The 18178-nt window shown below is 41.1% G+C and overlaps 1 protein-coding gene across 1 annotated transcript; it reads left to right on the top strand.

The window, feature by feature from the left end:
* The first annotated feature begins 1061 nt into the window (after nucleotides 1-1061).
* LOC142030729 (opsin-VA-like) lies at nucleotides 1062-10594 on the top strand. The gene is made up of 5 exons (XM_075027019.1): nucleotides 1062-1413; nucleotides 2924-3134; nucleotides 3739-3856; nucleotides 8995-9234; nucleotides 10364-10594. Exons 1-5 carry the CDS (start codon nucleotides 1062-1064, stop codon nucleotides 10592-10594), a joined length of 1152 nt encoding a protein of 383 aa, XP_074883120.1.
* Nucleotides 10595-18178: the final 7584 nt, after the last annotated feature.

Genomic DNA, 18178 nt, shown 5'->3' on the forward strand with positions numbered 1-18178 from the left:
ATAATTACTGGCAGCCCTTTAGAACAGGAGTACTGGAATATCTGTCACAGTTTTGTGTCTCATTAGGGTGCAGAGATGACTGAGCTACTCATCTTGGGAAACAAACACAAGTAACCCTGCTAATGATTATTAAAGAGTTCAGATACCTCTAGTCATTCTTATCAGAAATTTATGACTAGTTATTAATTTTCCTTCTGTCTGTTGTCATGCTGTACTGATTTTATTTCTTTTCATGTATTTACAAACTCTGTCTTTAAAATATTGTTGTGCATCTTTGAGCTTTTAGTACTAAAGCTGCAGTTATTATGCCTTCATCAGGGATAACATCCATACAGTCTCTGATAGAAGCTGAAATTCCACTGAATAGCACAGAAAACTTAGTTAATTTGGAGCTTCAGTTCTGAGGCCATAAGCTAGCCTGAGATGTGGGCAGGGTTTTATAGTGCAGTCTTACTGTCTGGTTTACAGTTGCTGTGGTCATCCGGAGCTAATCTTTTCAGGGCTGCCCTCTTTCAAGAAAACAAGTCATGTGGGAGCCTCCCCCTTGCTGTGCTCCCAGCAGCACAGGGCATGAGGAAGATGATCACTCCACCCTCGCTATTAACAAAAGGAAAGCTTCATTTTTACAGTGCTAAAGGTCAGAGAGGGTTCCAAGAAAACGCTTCATTCTTCCCCACAGTGTAGGGATGATCTGAGGGATATTTCAGCACTGCTGTTGGCTGCTGCAGAAGGAGGAAACCTGCAGCTGCTGTGCTGGGTTTTATTACAGAAAAAAGATACGGCTGTAGCAGGATAGAGGCAGGAGACTACTGGCGGAGAGGGGCAGAAGTTGCTCTAAGAGATTTTCTTGTTCATCCCTGTTCCCACATTCACTGCACAGCACTAAACTTTTCTCTGACCCAGACTTTGTTTCCTGAACTATTACTGGAAAGCAGAAGCATGGAGAGTTTGTTCACACTTCTGTTGGAGACAGCAAATTTCTCCTTTTAATCCTGAATATTATTGACAGATTAGAAACTCCAGCATTATACAGTATTATTTTTGCTAGTGAGAGAGAAAAAATGGATGCACCTGAAAATGAGTCGCTGTTGTCCAGTTCCTCCGGTCCTGCCAGATGGGATCCCTTCCGTCGTCCCTTGGACTCCATCCAGCCCTGGCATTTCAGCCTTCTGGCAGCAGTAATGTTGGTGGTGACCTCCCTGTCGCTTGCTGAGAACTTGGCTGTAATTCTGGTAACTTCTAAGTTCAAGCAATTGAGACAACCTGTCAATTATGTTATAGTCAATTTGTCTGTGGCTGATTTCCTGGTCTCCCTGACTGGTGGCACCATCAGCTTTTTAACAAATCTAAAAGGTTATTTTTATCTGGGATACTGGGCTTGTGTACTGGAAGGATTTGCTGTCACATTTTTTGGTAAGCTTGATTTTGTTTGTAGTTGTATGTTCTTTTCCTTCAACTTCCTCCAGTGTACTCTACTAGCTGTCCTGCAGCTTCCCAAGTCACTGACTTTGCATGCCTTTGAACTCACTGGTTCCTTTCCCAGTTACATATATTCTGTAGTGGATCTCGTGTGAGTGAATAACATGTTTCACTATATCTGTCATATATCAGTGACTTGTCACATGTACTGGTCATTGAATATGTTTAATATAATGAGAAAAAGCTTGCTAATAGAATAACAGCATTGTGGGTTTTTTGGTAAAACAATGTCAGGAAAAAATTCACTATGTGTAACTATTTTAAAGTTTTGTATTTAGGTCAGTGCATATATGTATAAATAGAGAGAGGAAAAGAGTGAGTGGCTGCTCTTAAACTGTCATATTTGAAAATATCAGAGCATGGAAACATCTTATGTTAGCTACCCTGCAGTGGTTCTGAGGAACCGTGGCACACCTGTAACAGTCACGCCACACACTGACATCTTTTTGTGCTTCTTTTCCTTGGCTTTGTTTTACTAACTGCACAAAAAGTATTAGAAATACTCTAAAAGGGAGAATCCTCACCACATAGTGTCCTGTGTATATGCACCTCTCCAGAATAAATGGGAAATCAGTTTAAAACGGGACATCTTCTTACTTGAGATAGACATTAATTCCTGCCTCCCTGTTCCTATTTCTGAAACTGCATAGTAAAGACAGCCTTCTAACTCTTCTCACTGCTCTAAATCAAACACATTGCTGATCCTCAGCCTGAAAAGGAGTCCCACAGTTGCTCTCAGCCTGATTAAGCTACACAGACGGAATGTCCGTGAGGGACAATGCTACTAAATCAGTTCGTGGCATGATTTTGGTGGCCAACCAGGTGATACATGCCTAATAAACTGATAATTTAATGTTGTGGGCAGCTGTCTGTAGGTTAGAGTTTTATGACAGTCTGAAATATGACATTTCTTGCAAAGATAGCATTTTGAAGATATATCTTAATTTCTTGATTTGGAAGCTACACATAATTTGCAGCTTTTCAGAGTAGAACCGAATGAAAAAAAGAAGTCATCATCAGTCAAATGGCCTGATTAGCTGCTTGGTTTTGTAGTCCTTATACTGTAGACTGTAGACTGACAAACTAGACAAATATGAAAATCTTGTGCTCTTAATAAACATTAGAATAAGGCACATAAATTGCACATCTTCATAACTTGGGTTGATGGAAGGGTTGTCTGATGTAGTTGGTGGTCAAACAGTGGAACAGGTTGCCCTGAGGTGTTGTGGAGTCTCCACCTGTGGAGTTATTCAAAACCCAGCTGGACTTGGTCCTAGACAACCTGGTGTATGGACTGTGCTTGAGCAGGGGGTGATGTTGAACTAGATGACCTCCAGAGATGCCTTTCAACCTAAACATTTCTCTGATTTTGTGATGTGGGCTGGTGTTTGCTTTTCAGTGAATCTATCCAATTTTTGATGCTGATTGTGTTTTCTTACTATAGGCATTGTTGCTCTCTGGTCTCTTGCTCTATTGGCTTTTGAGCGGTACATTGTGATCTGTCGCCCATTGGGAAATATGCGCTTGAGGGGGAAGCATGCAGCCCTAGGTATTGCCTTTGTGTGGACCTTTTCCTTCATTTGGACCATTCCACCAACAATGGGTTGGAGCAGTTACACCACCAGTAAGATTGGAACTACTTGTGAGCCTAACTGGTAAGGCCACTCTTGCAGAGTATGGTAAAGAAATGAAACTTGCAGCTCAGGACATCTCAGGGGCAGGAATTTAAAGGAAAGGTTTAAACATGGTGTACATCTCTGCAAAAATGGGTGTAAAGAAGGTTGGAACAAAACTGAGCAAAATTTGCCAAGGATGGATTAAAAAAAAAAAAGAATTCTAAAGGGAGGAGCATTCATCTCTAATGAAAATAACCATCCTATACCTTGTCCTTTTTGTCAGGATTCAAAGAGGACAAAGAGAGATTTTTCAGAAGACTAGACAAAGCCCTGAGCAACCTGGTCTGACCCCATAGCGGACTCCACTTTGAGCATGAGGTTGGACTACATGTCCCTTCCCACCTGAACTGTCCCACAGTTCTATGATACTGTGCCTATGGTCATAGGATCCTGTCCTAGCCGACAGCCAGGCAGCTAGCCCAGGGCTCCATCTGGTGATATGACTAGAGTTGTAAAGGGGCACTTTGAATAAAAACGGTTGACAAAAATACTAGTGACAGCTTTGAAGAGCAAAATTAATACTTCCAGAAAATAATAAGAACACAAATTAATAATACATACACACTGTATTTTGTGTTTACAGGTACTCAGGAGCTTATACTGACCATACGTACATTATTGCATTCTTCACCACCTGTTTTATAGTGCCTTTATTGGTGATTTTGGTATCCTATGGAAAACTGATGCGGAAGCTAAGAAAGGTAAGAAAAAGCACTTATCAGTAAACTTTTTAAATGTGTATGTATGCAAACATTTGGAATTTTTGTGTTCGATTTTCTGTAAAGATCAGACATAAGGAGATCAAATTTCCAGGCAGCAAATGCACTCAGTTATCATCCATTGTTATATAATTATCCTTACACACAGAAATTCATGCTATGGTTAGAAATGACTTTTCAAAGTGCAGTTTGCATCACTTATCAGTACATCTCATTAGCCAAACATCATACAAATGAAAGAGTGTCTGCCTCATAAATAAAGAAACTGAATGACCCAGTATGGGTTTGTTTACAATTTTAATTCAATTCAGTGATGTTTCTTAAGACTCAAACCAGGTAAATCAGGATTTTGCTTAAAATGACTGCATCTGTAAATTTTAAGAGTGCTGGCTAATACTCTATAACACTTACATGCAGAATAAGATGTAGCATTTGTAAATAATGTAATGCTGTTTAGTAAATAAAATACTAGATTGTCCAGGAACATTTAAAAGAATTGAGAAATACTTTTGAATTTTATTTAATGATTATGTTGACACGATCCAAAAGAGAATTTGCAAAAAGTGAAAAATAAAGACAATAGAATAGGAAAATTCTGATTTGGGGACAATATTGTTATTTCTATTCACTGCAAAGCTGCCTTGTCTGATTGCTTCAGTAATAAACTCAGTCAATTTCTTCAGTTTACTGATGTTTTTAAAGTATTTGGGATAGTCAAATGCTTGTATTTATTCCGAGTGTCGTTTTCTCTAAGTAAAACAAAACAGAAGGGAAATGCAAAAAATATTTTCATTAGAAAATACAGATTGGAACATGCGTACTTCAGGTAACATTGTGATTCCTCTGGATGGATTTTTCTTGATTTCCTCCAGGATGCATTTAGGGGAGAGAAGGTTAAACAGCTGGGAGAGGTTGATTTCAGTATTAAATACAAGAAGTTTCCCAGGTTGAATGTGAACTGCAGCACAGGTGCATTGCTGCTCACAGCGCTCCTGGTGAGATGGCACGGTGTCTGTTGGTGTGAGGGCGGGGGACATGAATTACAACATACAGAGATGCTTGAAGAAAATCGGTGTTGACGACGCAGGCTCTCCTAACATAACTTGTAAAACTATGGTTCTGTTATTCTGAATATCCAGAACTTTTATTAGTATTTTATTTTCCCCTGTCCTAACCTACCTGCAGAGGAAATGGACCGCAGAGAGAGCGGGGGGCAGACCTCCACGCTGCTGAGGCAGCCCTCTCGCTGCTGCCTTAGGGAAGCAGCTCTGCCGCTTGGCTTGGAGGGGGGGACAGCCACCCCACAGCAGCCACCCTGCGGGGCTCCCGCTCCTGCCAGGGGCACCTCTGGCGCGGGCAGGCACGGCGGGTGGCAGGCGTCCCTCCCCGCGGGCCGGCGGTCACGGCACGGGCCCTGCAGAGATGGGAACGGGCCGCCCCTGGGAGGGAGAGCCCGTGGGGCGGCCTGGCCTGAAGGGAGGGATGGCAACCCAACAGAAGGGGGTGTGAAGGAGAGGGGACCCCTTGCCACGCATCCAGCACTGTCATGGGTCTGCCAGAGCGGTGGCTAATGTGCTACTCGGATGTTTCAGGAGGTGCACAAAAGGGCCATTTTCTTCCTCTGGGACAGCCACTTCAGAGGCTGCAAGTTAAAAACAAAGCAGGTGAGATGAGGAACCAGGGAGGCAATGAAGGAAAATGCCACCATCGGTCACAGCGGAAGCCGGTGAACGGTCCATCTTGCCATTTGGGTTAGGTCAGGATGTCTTCTGGAACACCGATCTGTGCCACGTAGTGGGTCCCAGCGTTGGCCTGGAGCCGCTGTGGTGTGATCTCGCTCGGCTGTCTTTCTCACTCCTCTCTCCATTATCCAGAAAGAAGAGCAGTAACATTAAAAAAAACAAATCACACTTCTCAATAAGTTGTGTGTTTCACACTCCCCTTGCAGCTCAGTGATCTGGCAGACCGCACAGCCAGGAAACATTGAGGTGGCCTCAGGGCACCTCATCACAAACGATTTAGCCGTAGCCATCTGGCTTGTGCCAGTCCTTGCCTCTGGCTTTTACAGAGAGAGAGAACTGTCTGAGTTGGCCTCTGTTACTTATAATAGCTTAAAACACAGTCTAGTGTGTAAAAGCCAACTGCCTGCAATATATTCTGTAAATTTATAATGAATTGCCATAAAGCTATATCTCACAACTAAACCAATTTTAAAAAAATCTGACTACAGTGAACAGAGAGAGACCCAGGCACCAGAACTGGGGTCTTGATGTTCCCAACCAACCCTCTTCCCAGATTTTGACTGCCATGTCCCACGGCTGCCACAGTGCGGACTTGGTCATGAGTGGCATTGTTTTGTCTTAGTAAAGTCTGCTGGTTCCTCAGTCCCTGTGACCCCAGCTTTACAATGCCAGGGCTAGCTTTCACTACAACTGCAAAATTCGTGAAAGAAATCAATCTTTAGGAAAAGCTCTAATTAACAGTTTACAATGGAGATAAATTATTATGGCAGTATTCCTTTGTTTGTAAGATAAAGCACCAGTACATGGCTCCTTATCAGTTTTGTGTTCTCAGATTTAGAAAGGCATCTACTGCCATCCACAAAAAGCCATAGGTGAGAAAAAGGCCAGGCTGATAAGAGACAAAGACAAAACAGTCAGAAGCATAATCCAGGAGATTGTGTCCCTTCCCCAAAGTGACTGCACTTCTGCTGAAAGGGAGGCTGGGCTGCTTTCTTTGTAGGTACAGTGTATATGAAAAAATGCTGTAGAAATGTCATATATTGACAGGGAATATCTTAGCTTTGCGCAGCACCTAACACTGCCTTCGTTGATGCCTAAGAACTTGTAGGCATTATGACAGCTCATTATTATTATTATTATTGTTGTTGTATTTATTGTTTGTTAAAGAATGACATAAAATACAACTTTCTACAGGGGTAAGGACACCTCCCTCCCCAGGAGGTGCTTCTATACCTCTGTAAGTACTAACTATGTTAAATTATATGAGTGCAGTGCAAGAGTTATTAGGGGAAATGTTTCCTTTCAGTTCTAACATTACTGTGGAAAGCTAAAAGGCCATATTACACCAAAAAATCTCACTTTATTAGCATGTATTATTGCAAGATCTGGCATCAGGTTTTTCTAGAGCCACACAGAGTTATCATTAGTTACTTCCCATGTATGCTAACATTATGTTAACAGTGCCTTGTTTCACTAAGTCATCAGAAACAAAACAAGGATGTTTCCCAGAAAGACACTGTTTGACATCACATAATCTCTGTATCAACATCTCTGCCTAAAATGCATGATCAGTGAGGAGAAGAGGGGGAGCATTCCTGCTAAATGCCCCAATCCCACTTTCATTCTGGTGTCATTAGATCATAGATGCTCTTCTGGTGAAGGCCATAAAGCACTACAGAGCTTGACAGACTCTCCTGGTCGCTGCTGATTAGTCTGGTCTAAACTTCACCCTTGGCAAGGACTTTGCACAGCCACAGCAGAGTGCTGTCTTTAACACCTATATTGGACACCTAGTTGTCTGCAAAGGCTGCATGAAAAAGAAGGCGCTTGAATTCAGGCTCACTATCTGCTTATGACTCACCAAGATGGCCTTCTTTTTCAGTAATTAAGTCATGATCATGCCTTCAGTTGAACTGTTGCAGTTACTGTGGGTAGCCATAATGGCAGGGGTAGATTGGGAGATGACTGACAACTTCTCAAAGAGTTAGCCAAAGCTGAATTTTTACACCCTGTGGATGTGGTGGCTAGAGGCTGGCCAGGGCTCAGATGCACCAAGAAGATGCAGCAGGAGAGGCTGGCAAGACCAGCTTCGTGTGAGGCCTCGGGAGCAGGTTGGGGCTCGCCTGCTGGAGGGGGAGAGGGACAGCTCAGCCTCCTTTCCTGCACCACCTTGCCTGGGGTTATTTCCCCTCTGCTGATGCTGACCACAGCAGCCATGAGCCTGTCTTACCAAGTTTCCAGCAGAGAAAAGTCTGTGGTCCAAGGCAAGAGCTTTTACTTAAAGCTAGCCCCTGGCAGTGGCCTGAATGAGAACTTGGAAGAAATCTGAATCTGCTGAGACTTGTAAAAAGATCTCATAAAGACAATGCTGTACTTGGGCCAACTGGTCCAGAAGCCAGTTTTGTAGGTAAGATTAAAGTTGGTTGGCTGTAAGGCTGGTTCAAAGCTGTATTGGCTTCTCATATTTGCCTTGTTATGGAATTGTGCTTTTTGTTATATTTTGCTGTACACAAACTGGTTTATCAGAACAGCAGCAAATGTATTTCACAAAAAGACCAGAAAAGGGGAAGAAGGGGATACTGCTCCTACCAGTATAGACAAAATGTTCTCTAGTCAGCTTTCCTGCAAGCCAGAAAGTCTAGCTTTATTAGGCTTTCTGCAGATCCAGAGCTGCTGTAAGCTGAGGTAGCTCTGTTGAAGTTAGTGATGTATGGCAGGTTGTATCACCCAAAAATGTAGGCCTAATTTCGGTTTCATACTTTTAGAGGTAACTTATTGTTATCAGATACCGCCAGTTGCTCATTCTGTCAGAGTCATTGTATTCTGCATAAGGCATTCTAAATAGAGGCCAAATCTTGTCTCTGATTTGGCTAAAATAATTAGCATTAATTTTCTCACAGATGGAATTTAAGGGTATTTCTGCACTGCCTCAGGGTGGGCTGCTGCAGCACCCATAAAGTTACCTGAGCTAGATTAACTTTTGTGAGGCTGGACAGCAAACCTGTGCCATCGCTTCACTCCTTGTGACTTGGCTGAAGTGAGCTTGGGAGTGTCTCTACAGGCTGCAGTCATGCCTGACTGCAATTAGATTTCTACACAGAGATTGCCCTAGTAATTGCTTTTTGCTCTCGCTTTGACAATAAAAATATAAAGATACTTAAGCAAAGGAAAAATTAATAATGACAGTATACAGTAATTCATGTTCCTCAGCAACAACATTGACACCCTGTGGTCCAGTAACAGCATCCTGATGTACTCTCATACTCAAGAAGAGCAGGTCTTTCCTTCTAGTGTGGCAGATTATTAGCCTGCTCACTAAATTCACTGGTTGGAGGCCTTGTTGTTTGTTTTCTAGAATCTTCTATCTTTTCTTTAAAGGTGTCAGATACGCAAGGCAGGCTGGGAAGTACCAGGAAACCTGAAAGACAAGTGACTAGAATGGTTGTTGTTATGATCATTGCCTTTCTAATCTGCTGGATGCCATACGCCGCCTTTTCTATCCTAGTCACCGCATACCCCTCCATTGAGCTGGATCCTTGTCTGGCAGCAGTTCCAGCTTTCTTTTCCAAAACAGCCACTGTTTATAATCCAATAATTTATGTCTTTATGAACAAACAGGTACTGTATGTTCTCAAAGTGTCTTTAACACTCATATTTTGTTATTTTTTCTTGCTTTATAATGAATTATTTCTATCTACCTACATGTTAGTTAACTAGCATTGCAATATCCAGCATTTAGAACTAAAAAAAAAAATAAAAATCACTCTATATCTACATACTGGAAGATAGCGTAAACCTCTGTGCATTATTAAAATAAGAATGTTAATAATTATTAGGTTTAGATATTATAAAGGAAAATCAGCCCTTAGTGAATATCAGTTAGTTTTCTGTATGAAAATTCTATTTTCAAGACTGTGCCAGTGCATTTGTATAATTCTTTAGAAATGCAACACCCGCAAGTTGACTTTGAGGTGGGGTGGAAGTTTTCAATAGCTTGTATTTATGTCAGGGGAAATGCTGCATTTGTGGTTGTATGTACAGGGAGGGTAGAAGCATTGCATATGGCTATGGGACAGGGAGCTTTCTTCTCTGGAATGGGGGCAGAGGATTGGATGCAGAGAAGAAGAATTGACAAGGGGATGAACCAGAGTGATATGTGTTCACTGTGGTAACAGGCATGGTAATAAACTTGAATAGATTTATGCAATGAATGTAGCTACTAAGAGTGGTGGTGTCAAGCAGAGTATAAGCATATAAGTGAAAAGAAGAAAAAAAACTAAAGTGACTGTGGACTAAGAAGTGATTAATAAATTTACTTATTCAGTCCTGCAGAGAGAGCTATTGCTTGTCTCTCATCCTATGGACAGTACCCTGATCTCCCAATGCATGGCAGATGTATGCTGGTCTTACCCTGTTCATGGATATGAACAAGATGGAAACAAACCATCTTTGAATATCTGGGTATTTGCATATGAAAGCAGCTCGTGAGCCTGGAGAAATAACCAGTTCTGTCCATTAGATGTGGTTAGTAACAAGCAGAAGAGGAAAATTATTTTTTAGAATAAGATTTTCCAGTAGTCTGGATCTTTTTAGAATGTTCTTATGTCTCAGTTTTAGAGTTCTTCATGGTGGCACAGCACTGACTCATGAATTTCCAAGAGTTTTAGCTAAGACAAAGACTGTGTTATAGAGATATTTTAAAATTCCTTATGTCTTTTGATTGATCTCCTTTTTTTCAACTTTCTAGTTCAGGAAGTGTCTGATTCAAATGTTCAGCTGCAGTGCCATAGACACTGCAGAGTCCAGCATGAACCCGACTTCAGAGCGAGCAATGATAACCCAGGACAAAAGAGGCAGTGAGATGTCCACCATGGCAGTATGTAGTACCATTCCTAAGAGGAAAACCGGAGATGAACGCAGAAATTGCCAATCTTTTGCTGAGTTGGCAGCTTCGGAAAACAAAATCTGTCCCATGTAGGGTGGGAGGTAATTAATGCAGTGCTACAGCATATTTCCTTGTTACCAACACTTAATACAATAATGTTGTCAGTGGGGACATTGTGCTCCTGTAGACACCGGCTTTTGAGATTCCAGGCTCCTGAGTGCATGTAAGAGTTTCTTGGCTCTGCAGTTGCCGTCAAACACCCAGCCATAAGGTGAGTCCCTTCCTCCACTGCATTCCTCTTCCCAATCCACAGCCTGCTTGCTCCTGCAAATAACATCAGGGGAATCCAGTGTTGCTATGCTGGCATGTAACACAGTAAGGATAGGAGAGTTTTACGCTGATGATGGCTCCTTGGTCAGCTGGACAAAAACATGAAGTGGCACATGGCTTCTATATGCTAATGGACAAATAAATAATATATAGCACACTGCTGACTCAATTTCAACCAGTGGAGGTTCAGGGAGGAACAGGTCTGAGGGCTTTTTTGGTTTGTTTGAGTATTTTCCCTAAAAAAAGCAGAGAAAGCCAGAGGCTTCTGCACTTATGTCTGTCCTTGATGAGAATCTCATCTGGGCCACTAAAGTCTCCAGCAGCTTGGACAATGCATCCAGACTCCCAAGCACTATTTTATTAAAACAAGCCCTATCAAGAGCTGTTCATATCCTCTCTCTGCCTTCCCTCTTTGTCAGGAAAAATCTTCAGTGCTCATGGCAACTTTTGAAGTACATTAATTTGGACTAGATGATCGTTGTAGGTCCCTTCCAGCTGAACTATTCTATTAACTCAACTTTAGAAGAGGAGTTAGTGGGGTATAGGAAAGTACAGCTGTGCAGGAATGCTGGAGAAAGGGCCAGTTAGAGTTGTGAAGCTGAGCTTTGTGGGACAGAAGTTTTTCCCTGTGTGTGCCTGCATTGTGCAGAGCTAAGATCTGTCATGTTCTTGAGACTATGTAGCTCCAAGTGACTATTATTTCTGTTGCTTAACAATTACAATTTTCAGAAATCAGTGGTTAGAGAATACAAATATTATGTAAGTTCTGGGCCACATTACGTTGGAGCATGTTGGATGTCTGTATTTCCATTTACACATTTTTGCTTTTCTCACTTCTGAGCTAGGGCATGCCTCTTCAGAAAGCATAAACAACTTCCTAGCCCAGTAGGCAACTTGCAGCAGCCAGTGGCACCACACTGCTGGTCTCCTTTGAGGAGCAGTTGTGTCTCTGTCCCTTCAGTCCTTAAATTCCTGTTTCTGCCTAAGTCACATTCTCACTACTTTTAATTGAGCTACTGATTGTGGCATAAATCATTAACTTGTTATTACACCTTTGATATCAGAAGCAAGGAGTGCAACATAAAATGCACTCTCTGTAAACAGTCAAAAAGAACAGAAATTGCCAGCATTCCATGGCTGTATTCCATCTCATACATTTAATTCACACAATGACGTGCAGCAATATACTTAGCTTTAGTGGAATGTCACTTATGCACATGCAAAACTAAACTAGGCCATCAGTGTAATAAAGACAGACTTCTGTTTTAAACAGACTTTGATGAACATTCTATGAAATGTTGCTAAGACCTGGCATAACAGATTTTGAATCCTATACAAGTTCTATACTTAACTGAATGCATTTTAGAAGAAAAGGCAACAGCTGACTATATTTAAATGCTTTAGTATGGAAAACCATTATTTCTAGATAAGACATTAATACAGTGCCAGTTGAAACAAATATTGCTCCATAGTGGTATAGAGAAGCTATACTAGCTACATACTGTACAGGCCTTAGCAATAGAAATGTGATATGGAATGAATCACCCAGTGTTCAGTTTTACTTCAAAAAAACTATGATTTCTTTACACAGAATAAAGACATTTTGTTTCTACTAGATTTTTCTTCTCTTTTTATTTTGTTAAGTTACAGTTTGAAAAACTATATTGCCCTGAAAAGGAATGACAGGCTACCTGAGGTAGCTGTGGTCAAACCTTGGCCCAGAGCAGTATGTTGCTGAGTTGGAAGTCAAGAACCATTCCTGCAGCAGATGGGGATGTTGGTGGATCAGGGAGAGGTAACACAGAAACACAGTACAAAACATCCTGAAATCCTGGTATCTTGCAAAGGCTGACTTCTTTACAATTCTCATGCTCAAGAGGAGACAAAAGCTGCAGCTCCCTGCCAGGACTGGAGGGACAGGCATGGGCAGCGTGGCCCTGCAGCCACTCTGGCCTTGGGATGCTCACATGGACGGCTTGGCCACCCGTTCCTGCTCATGTCCCCTTGCAGTGTTCACACCGATGGACGTACAGAATAATTCACCCCCCATATTTCTGCACAGCCCTGGCCTTCTGATGCATTTTGCTTTAGCTCTGTGAAGGTAATCTAAACACCAAAGCAGCAATGACAGTAACATGTGGGAGAAAGCATGAGCTCTTCACTCCTCCTCCCTGTCACCAGCCTTCTCGTGGGGATGTGTTTGGGGGGGGGGGGTGTCCCACTGTCTGCAGCCCTCACTTCTGAAGGCAAAGTGGAGCTTGGTGAGGGGAGGAAGGGTAGCCTGCTTCAGGCAATAGTGTATCTGACATCCAAGACAAACTATGTTATACTAGGTAACTATGCATACCTGCTTTAGGTAACGACTAATATGATAACAATGATTTTCATCAGATATGTAAGAATTATTGAGTAAGATCTTTCTGTTAAAAGATCCTTTATAAGTGCATAGGTGAAATGTGATCCTTTCAGCAAGCATATTTCTGTAAAGCTTTCCCTTAACACTCTAAGGGGTCGATTTCTTTGGCCCTGCTCTTTTTCCACTTTACGCAACGTCCCATTGCTCTCCTGGGACAGCTATGAGTGCAAAGGACCCAGTCATGCTCTTTGTTTTGCATCTTATAGAAGCATGAGACAACTCTTTGGACCTTTTCTACAACATGTGTTCTTTGCAGAAGAACAGGAGAAGTTAGGAAGCAATGGTGGTTGACCATACAAGGGGTGACGTGCACATGAAGTGCTGGCTAGCTCCTGTGGTTGGAGACCAGGCACGGTGACTGCAAGGCTAGAGAGCAGGACTGACATGAGGCGGAGCTACTGGAGTTACTCACTGGAGTGAATGAGCAAATGTGGGGACGGCAGGATGGGTACCTATACCATTGCTCCAGAAAAGATATTTGCATCATGGTGAGGTTTCCTTGCCCAGTCATAGTTGCTGCCATGCCAGACACTACAAGTCACGGATGTGGTCTCCAGCAAGGGGCAAGGCATCAGGAAGAAGGCGCTGCTCAGCAGGTAATACCTGGGAGCATCCAGGGGCTCCCTTTCTTTAGGCAGTCTGGTTAAGTCTACCATCCTATCTTTAATGGTGCAAGCCAGTGGGTGCTGTAGGAATCTCATGTTGTTGGAATACTTTTTAACCTTTTCCACAAAGGGTACCCATGACTATGCTGTCCAGGTCTCACCACCCTTTACGCTGGAGGTGTCAAGCTGTGTAGCTCTTTGACAATTCCCTTTGTTAGAGAAATTTAGTTGCAAGACATAAAGGAGTAATTTGTAACATTTTAAAAACCTAATTTTTAATAAGCAATTTTCATACACTGTGATCTTCCACTTAACTCATCCTGGACTCAAAATTAATCTGAATTTTATGCTTTTTATATTTTCTGAGTAGAAGGATTGTTCAGATTCAAATGCCCTGATTTCTTCTTAAAATGGTAAGATCCAAAGCGGGGAGTTACTCCACAAATAACATCATGAGCTGCACATGTGAGAATTCACTGCAAGACATCTATGGTCTTCATGTTCATCTCACAAAATTTCATGAGGTGTTTGTCTTTTACAGTATAATTTTGGCTTCAGTGGGCTTGAACTTTTGCAGTGCTCAATCTTAAACCCAAACTACGAACCTCACTCTGACAGCCACATCCTTTCATGATTCATATTCTTTACCATTAATCCTGCAGGATCTAGATCAGAAAAGTGAATAGATATATATGCCTCAAATGTTTTGGAAATATTATGAGACAGGAAGGGTAAGGTATTCAATTATTATTAGTATGCATATTTTTGTGCTCATTAGTCTGTTAGTGAGGTATGATTTGAAAGCAAAAATTCTTGCATTAAGACTCAGATTTTCTCTTTCAAGGATATGTTGACCTAGGTTAATCACATGTTAATGGTACTGGATGTATTAAATCATGAAGAATTGGCAGAAGTGTTAGTATTTAATTAAAAGCAACAGAATTATTTTATCTCCTGAGAAGGTGAGGATACATAGAGTACAGCGCTGTAGTACAAAATAAAGCATCAAAACTTAAGTAACGGCAAAGAAAAACACAATGTAAAAATGCATGGAAAATCTTAGAAAATAGCAAGTTATAATGAGATCCGCCATCTGATAACTGGCTATAACATCTCCAATAAAAGTCACTCATGATGAAGTGGTACTGGTGAGCCTTCTAAACTATTCCACCAAGGAAAACTTGGTTTGCATCTGTAAATTAATTGAGGACACCAGTTTGTAAAGATAGTAAAAGACAGTGTCTCCAACTAACAAGAATGGAAACACACCCACTTAATAGGCTAATAGCCAGTGCGAGGTTAGCCATAGGTCACATTACGATTGTGTGTGGTGGGGTGGATAGTCTGACATCAGGCTTTGAATTACTGCACTCAAAACATTATAAGGAAGTGTATCTATAGAGGATCTTTAGGGCAGTGCTCACATTTCAGCCACAGGGCAGACAAATAACCTTAGCTTTTTTATGAAGAAAAGGGAGAACTACAGCACACCAGGAACAAAACAGGAATCTTCAGAATGAGAGAACGTATAGGAATACACTGTGAATTCATGACATTAAGCCCTGCTTCCTTTTGCCTCATCATAAGCAAGTGCTAGAAAGAGAAGGCAAGATTTTTCTCCCCAAGTCAGGTACAGGAGTCCACCGTGCCTATCCACCTGCAGTGCTCCTGCAACGGCCACCTGCATACTTTCATAGTCAAAAGTTCTGAAGTGATTTTTTTTTCTGTGCAAAAACAATTGTCATATACAATTTTTCATGGGAAACAGTTTTGAGATAACTTTCAGGGAGTGACTTTTAGAATAAGATTTATTAAAAATTTGTTTAGAAACTGCAGCATTTTCTGCACTTTTTTGGTTACTAAAGTTGGAAGATAATAAGAAAACATGGACACACACACACACATACACACACCATTTTCCTATACATTATTAGAAGCTTCAAATTGTTGCTGTTCTCTGGATAACAGTAAAGTGCTGGCAGTATTCTTTTCATGGAGAAGTCTTTGTCAAGGTGTTAGTTTTTAAAATGAAAGGGAATTTTAACCACTTTCTTACTGTTTGCACTCAACTGTTTTGCTGTTATTCAGATCATTAATTAAAGGTGTGACAGTAGTATTTAGACATACAGGAGATAAAAAGTGTTTGCAGACGTCACTGTCAACTCAAATTTAGAGAAGCATTGTACAGATCCAAAAAGGCACCGAAGAAGACAATAGATAATTATGAAAAAGCAAATTAAATATTTGTTAAAGATGGTAATACTTGAACTCAGTGACAGGAGTAACAACAAATGAGGAGTAGTTAGGACAGAATTATGGAGTCTCTTGCTTGTGAAGACAAGAAACTTCTATGTGTACTGCAATAGGTATTGTGGACATCAAGGAGGTATGGCTAAAATAAAATAGAGGGTATGATTACATGAGATAAGGCAACATAGTAGTAGTGGCCAGAGGAAAAAATGAGATTAGAAAGAATAATAATAATAATTTCAGACATGGCCAGAATATTTGTGCCAAAGTGGAACAAAGATGGTTACCCAGGTCAGAGGAGACAGTTTTGTCATTGATGATAACAGGATTGTGGGAGGAAGAAAGAGTAGCAGCCACGCAAATCTCAGAATCAATGATCACACACACAGTTTTGGACACACAGCTTTGAAAATAATTGTGAAACATTCAGAAACAGACTGGCTAAGACACAGGCCTAGGAGGGATGGAGACATATTAGAAATAAAACGCTAGATTTGCATGCTATTAGTAAAAATAGTAGAGGAATCCACAGGAGTGGATGCAATTGTTTAGGTTATGCAGGAAAAAGTGGATTGAACTTAGAGGATGGTGAGATAAGGAGAAAGTCTTATGCCCTGAGTGACTGGTCAAGGAGTTATAAAGAAAACAATGTTTAGTAGAGTGAGATGCAGTGCAGCATGTTAGGATGGAGGATGTAATCAGTACCACAAAACCAAGTGGGAAACATATTCTGGAGAGCTAGGTTTATAGATGTTAACAGACATTTGTTGAGAAGCAATTTATCAGGGTGGAACACATGAAAGCCTGAGAGAGGGGAGTGTAATCTGAGCCACAGAAGTAGAACATGGTAGATGAGGTGCTACTGATTTTCAAGAGTGTCAAGACACAAAGTGATGGCTGGGGGTGGTGCAGTGTGCTCAGCAGCTTTCTGGAGAGAACCGTTTTTGTATCGTCAAGGGAAGAAAGCAGAGAAGCAGGAGAAATTGAGGAGGTAAAAAAAGCCTAAGAGAGAAACAGGGTAAGCAGGCATTCATTCACAGTCTGTTAGGAGCAGTGGGATTAGCATGAAGGTATCAGTAGTTCATTTTCAACAGAGAAGTTCACAATTTAATTAAATGTACTGGAAAACACCTGAGCAGGACTTGAGTGACACACAGGGGTTCATCATCTAAACCTGTGTTCCTAGCGTGAAGCTCTATCTTGAGAGTTTATGGAGAAACAGTTCATGTCTTATTCCACATATAGCTCATGGCCTAACTACCACTGTTAAAATTTGAATTGTACTCCTTTCACATTAGCCCCTCTAGCATACTTTAATAGATTACATTTATGGTTGTGTTATATCATTTTGCCACCCTGTTAGACAAACACTCTGACATGCAGCAAGCACAGACATAAAAATGTAGGCTGCAACAGGGCGATATGAAAATTGGTGGTCCTGGACAAATAGGAAATTAATATTAGAGTCTAATTAGTCTTCACTTCATTTGGAGAAGGAATTAATTAGTCTTAATAGGACCACAGAGGCATCACAAATGTTTTCTTTCCATCAAGCAAAGTCTACATTGAACAACAATTAATCAATCATTCTCATAAAACACAGGGTGTCAGCAATATTTCTCACTGTCCATAACACTGGTTTTTTTCAAGACCTCACAAGTATATTCTGTTAAGAGCCAGATTTAGTTTGCTTTATTAATACAAGTATGCCTATAACTGTGGGAAAAGCCATTTTCTTGAACAAGGCATTGGTTCCTACTTTCTGGACATAGGAACAAATGGTTTTTGTAAATGTTTACCAGTTTTCCAGCATTAATGTTCCCTGTCTCTAGCGAAATGCTGTCTCTGTGAGAGGTTCCCATCTTTGATACAAACAAGGAATAATAAAATCAGTGGGAGTTTACATGTTAAAATATCTTCAGTAATGCTTTTCAGGAGGAGGATCCTTTTTTCCTGCCTGTCAGTCAGAGAGTACTTTTTAAAACGTGTGAACACCTTGATGCATTGGTAGTAGTACAACCAAACAATATTACCCCTGACACAAAGTGTTACAGAGTTCCCAGAAGTTGATTGTTA

The sequence above is a fragment of the Buteo buteo genome, chromosome 4 (genome assembly GCF_964188355.1).
Source record: "Buteo buteo chromosome 4, bButBut1.hap1.1, whole genome shotgun sequence".
Taxonomy (NCBI): Eukaryota; Metazoa; Chordata; class Aves; order Accipitriformes; family Accipitridae; genus Buteo; species Buteo buteo.

Excerpts from the sequence above, each read along its gene's own strand:
- LOC142030729 (XM_075027019.1), top strand. The coding sequence starts at position 1,062 with ATGGATGCACCTGAAAATGAGTCGCTGTTGTCCAGTTCCTCCGGTCCT. Across the intron at positions 3,135-3,738 it reads ACTACTTGTGAGCCTAACTG|GTACTCAGGAGCTTATACTG; the intron begins GTAAGGCCACTC and ends TTGTGTTTACAG. Across the intron at positions 3,857-8,994 it reads TGATGCGGAAGCTAAGAAAG|GTGTCAGATACGCAAGGCAG; the intron begins GTAAGAAAAAGC and ends TTTTCTTTAAAG.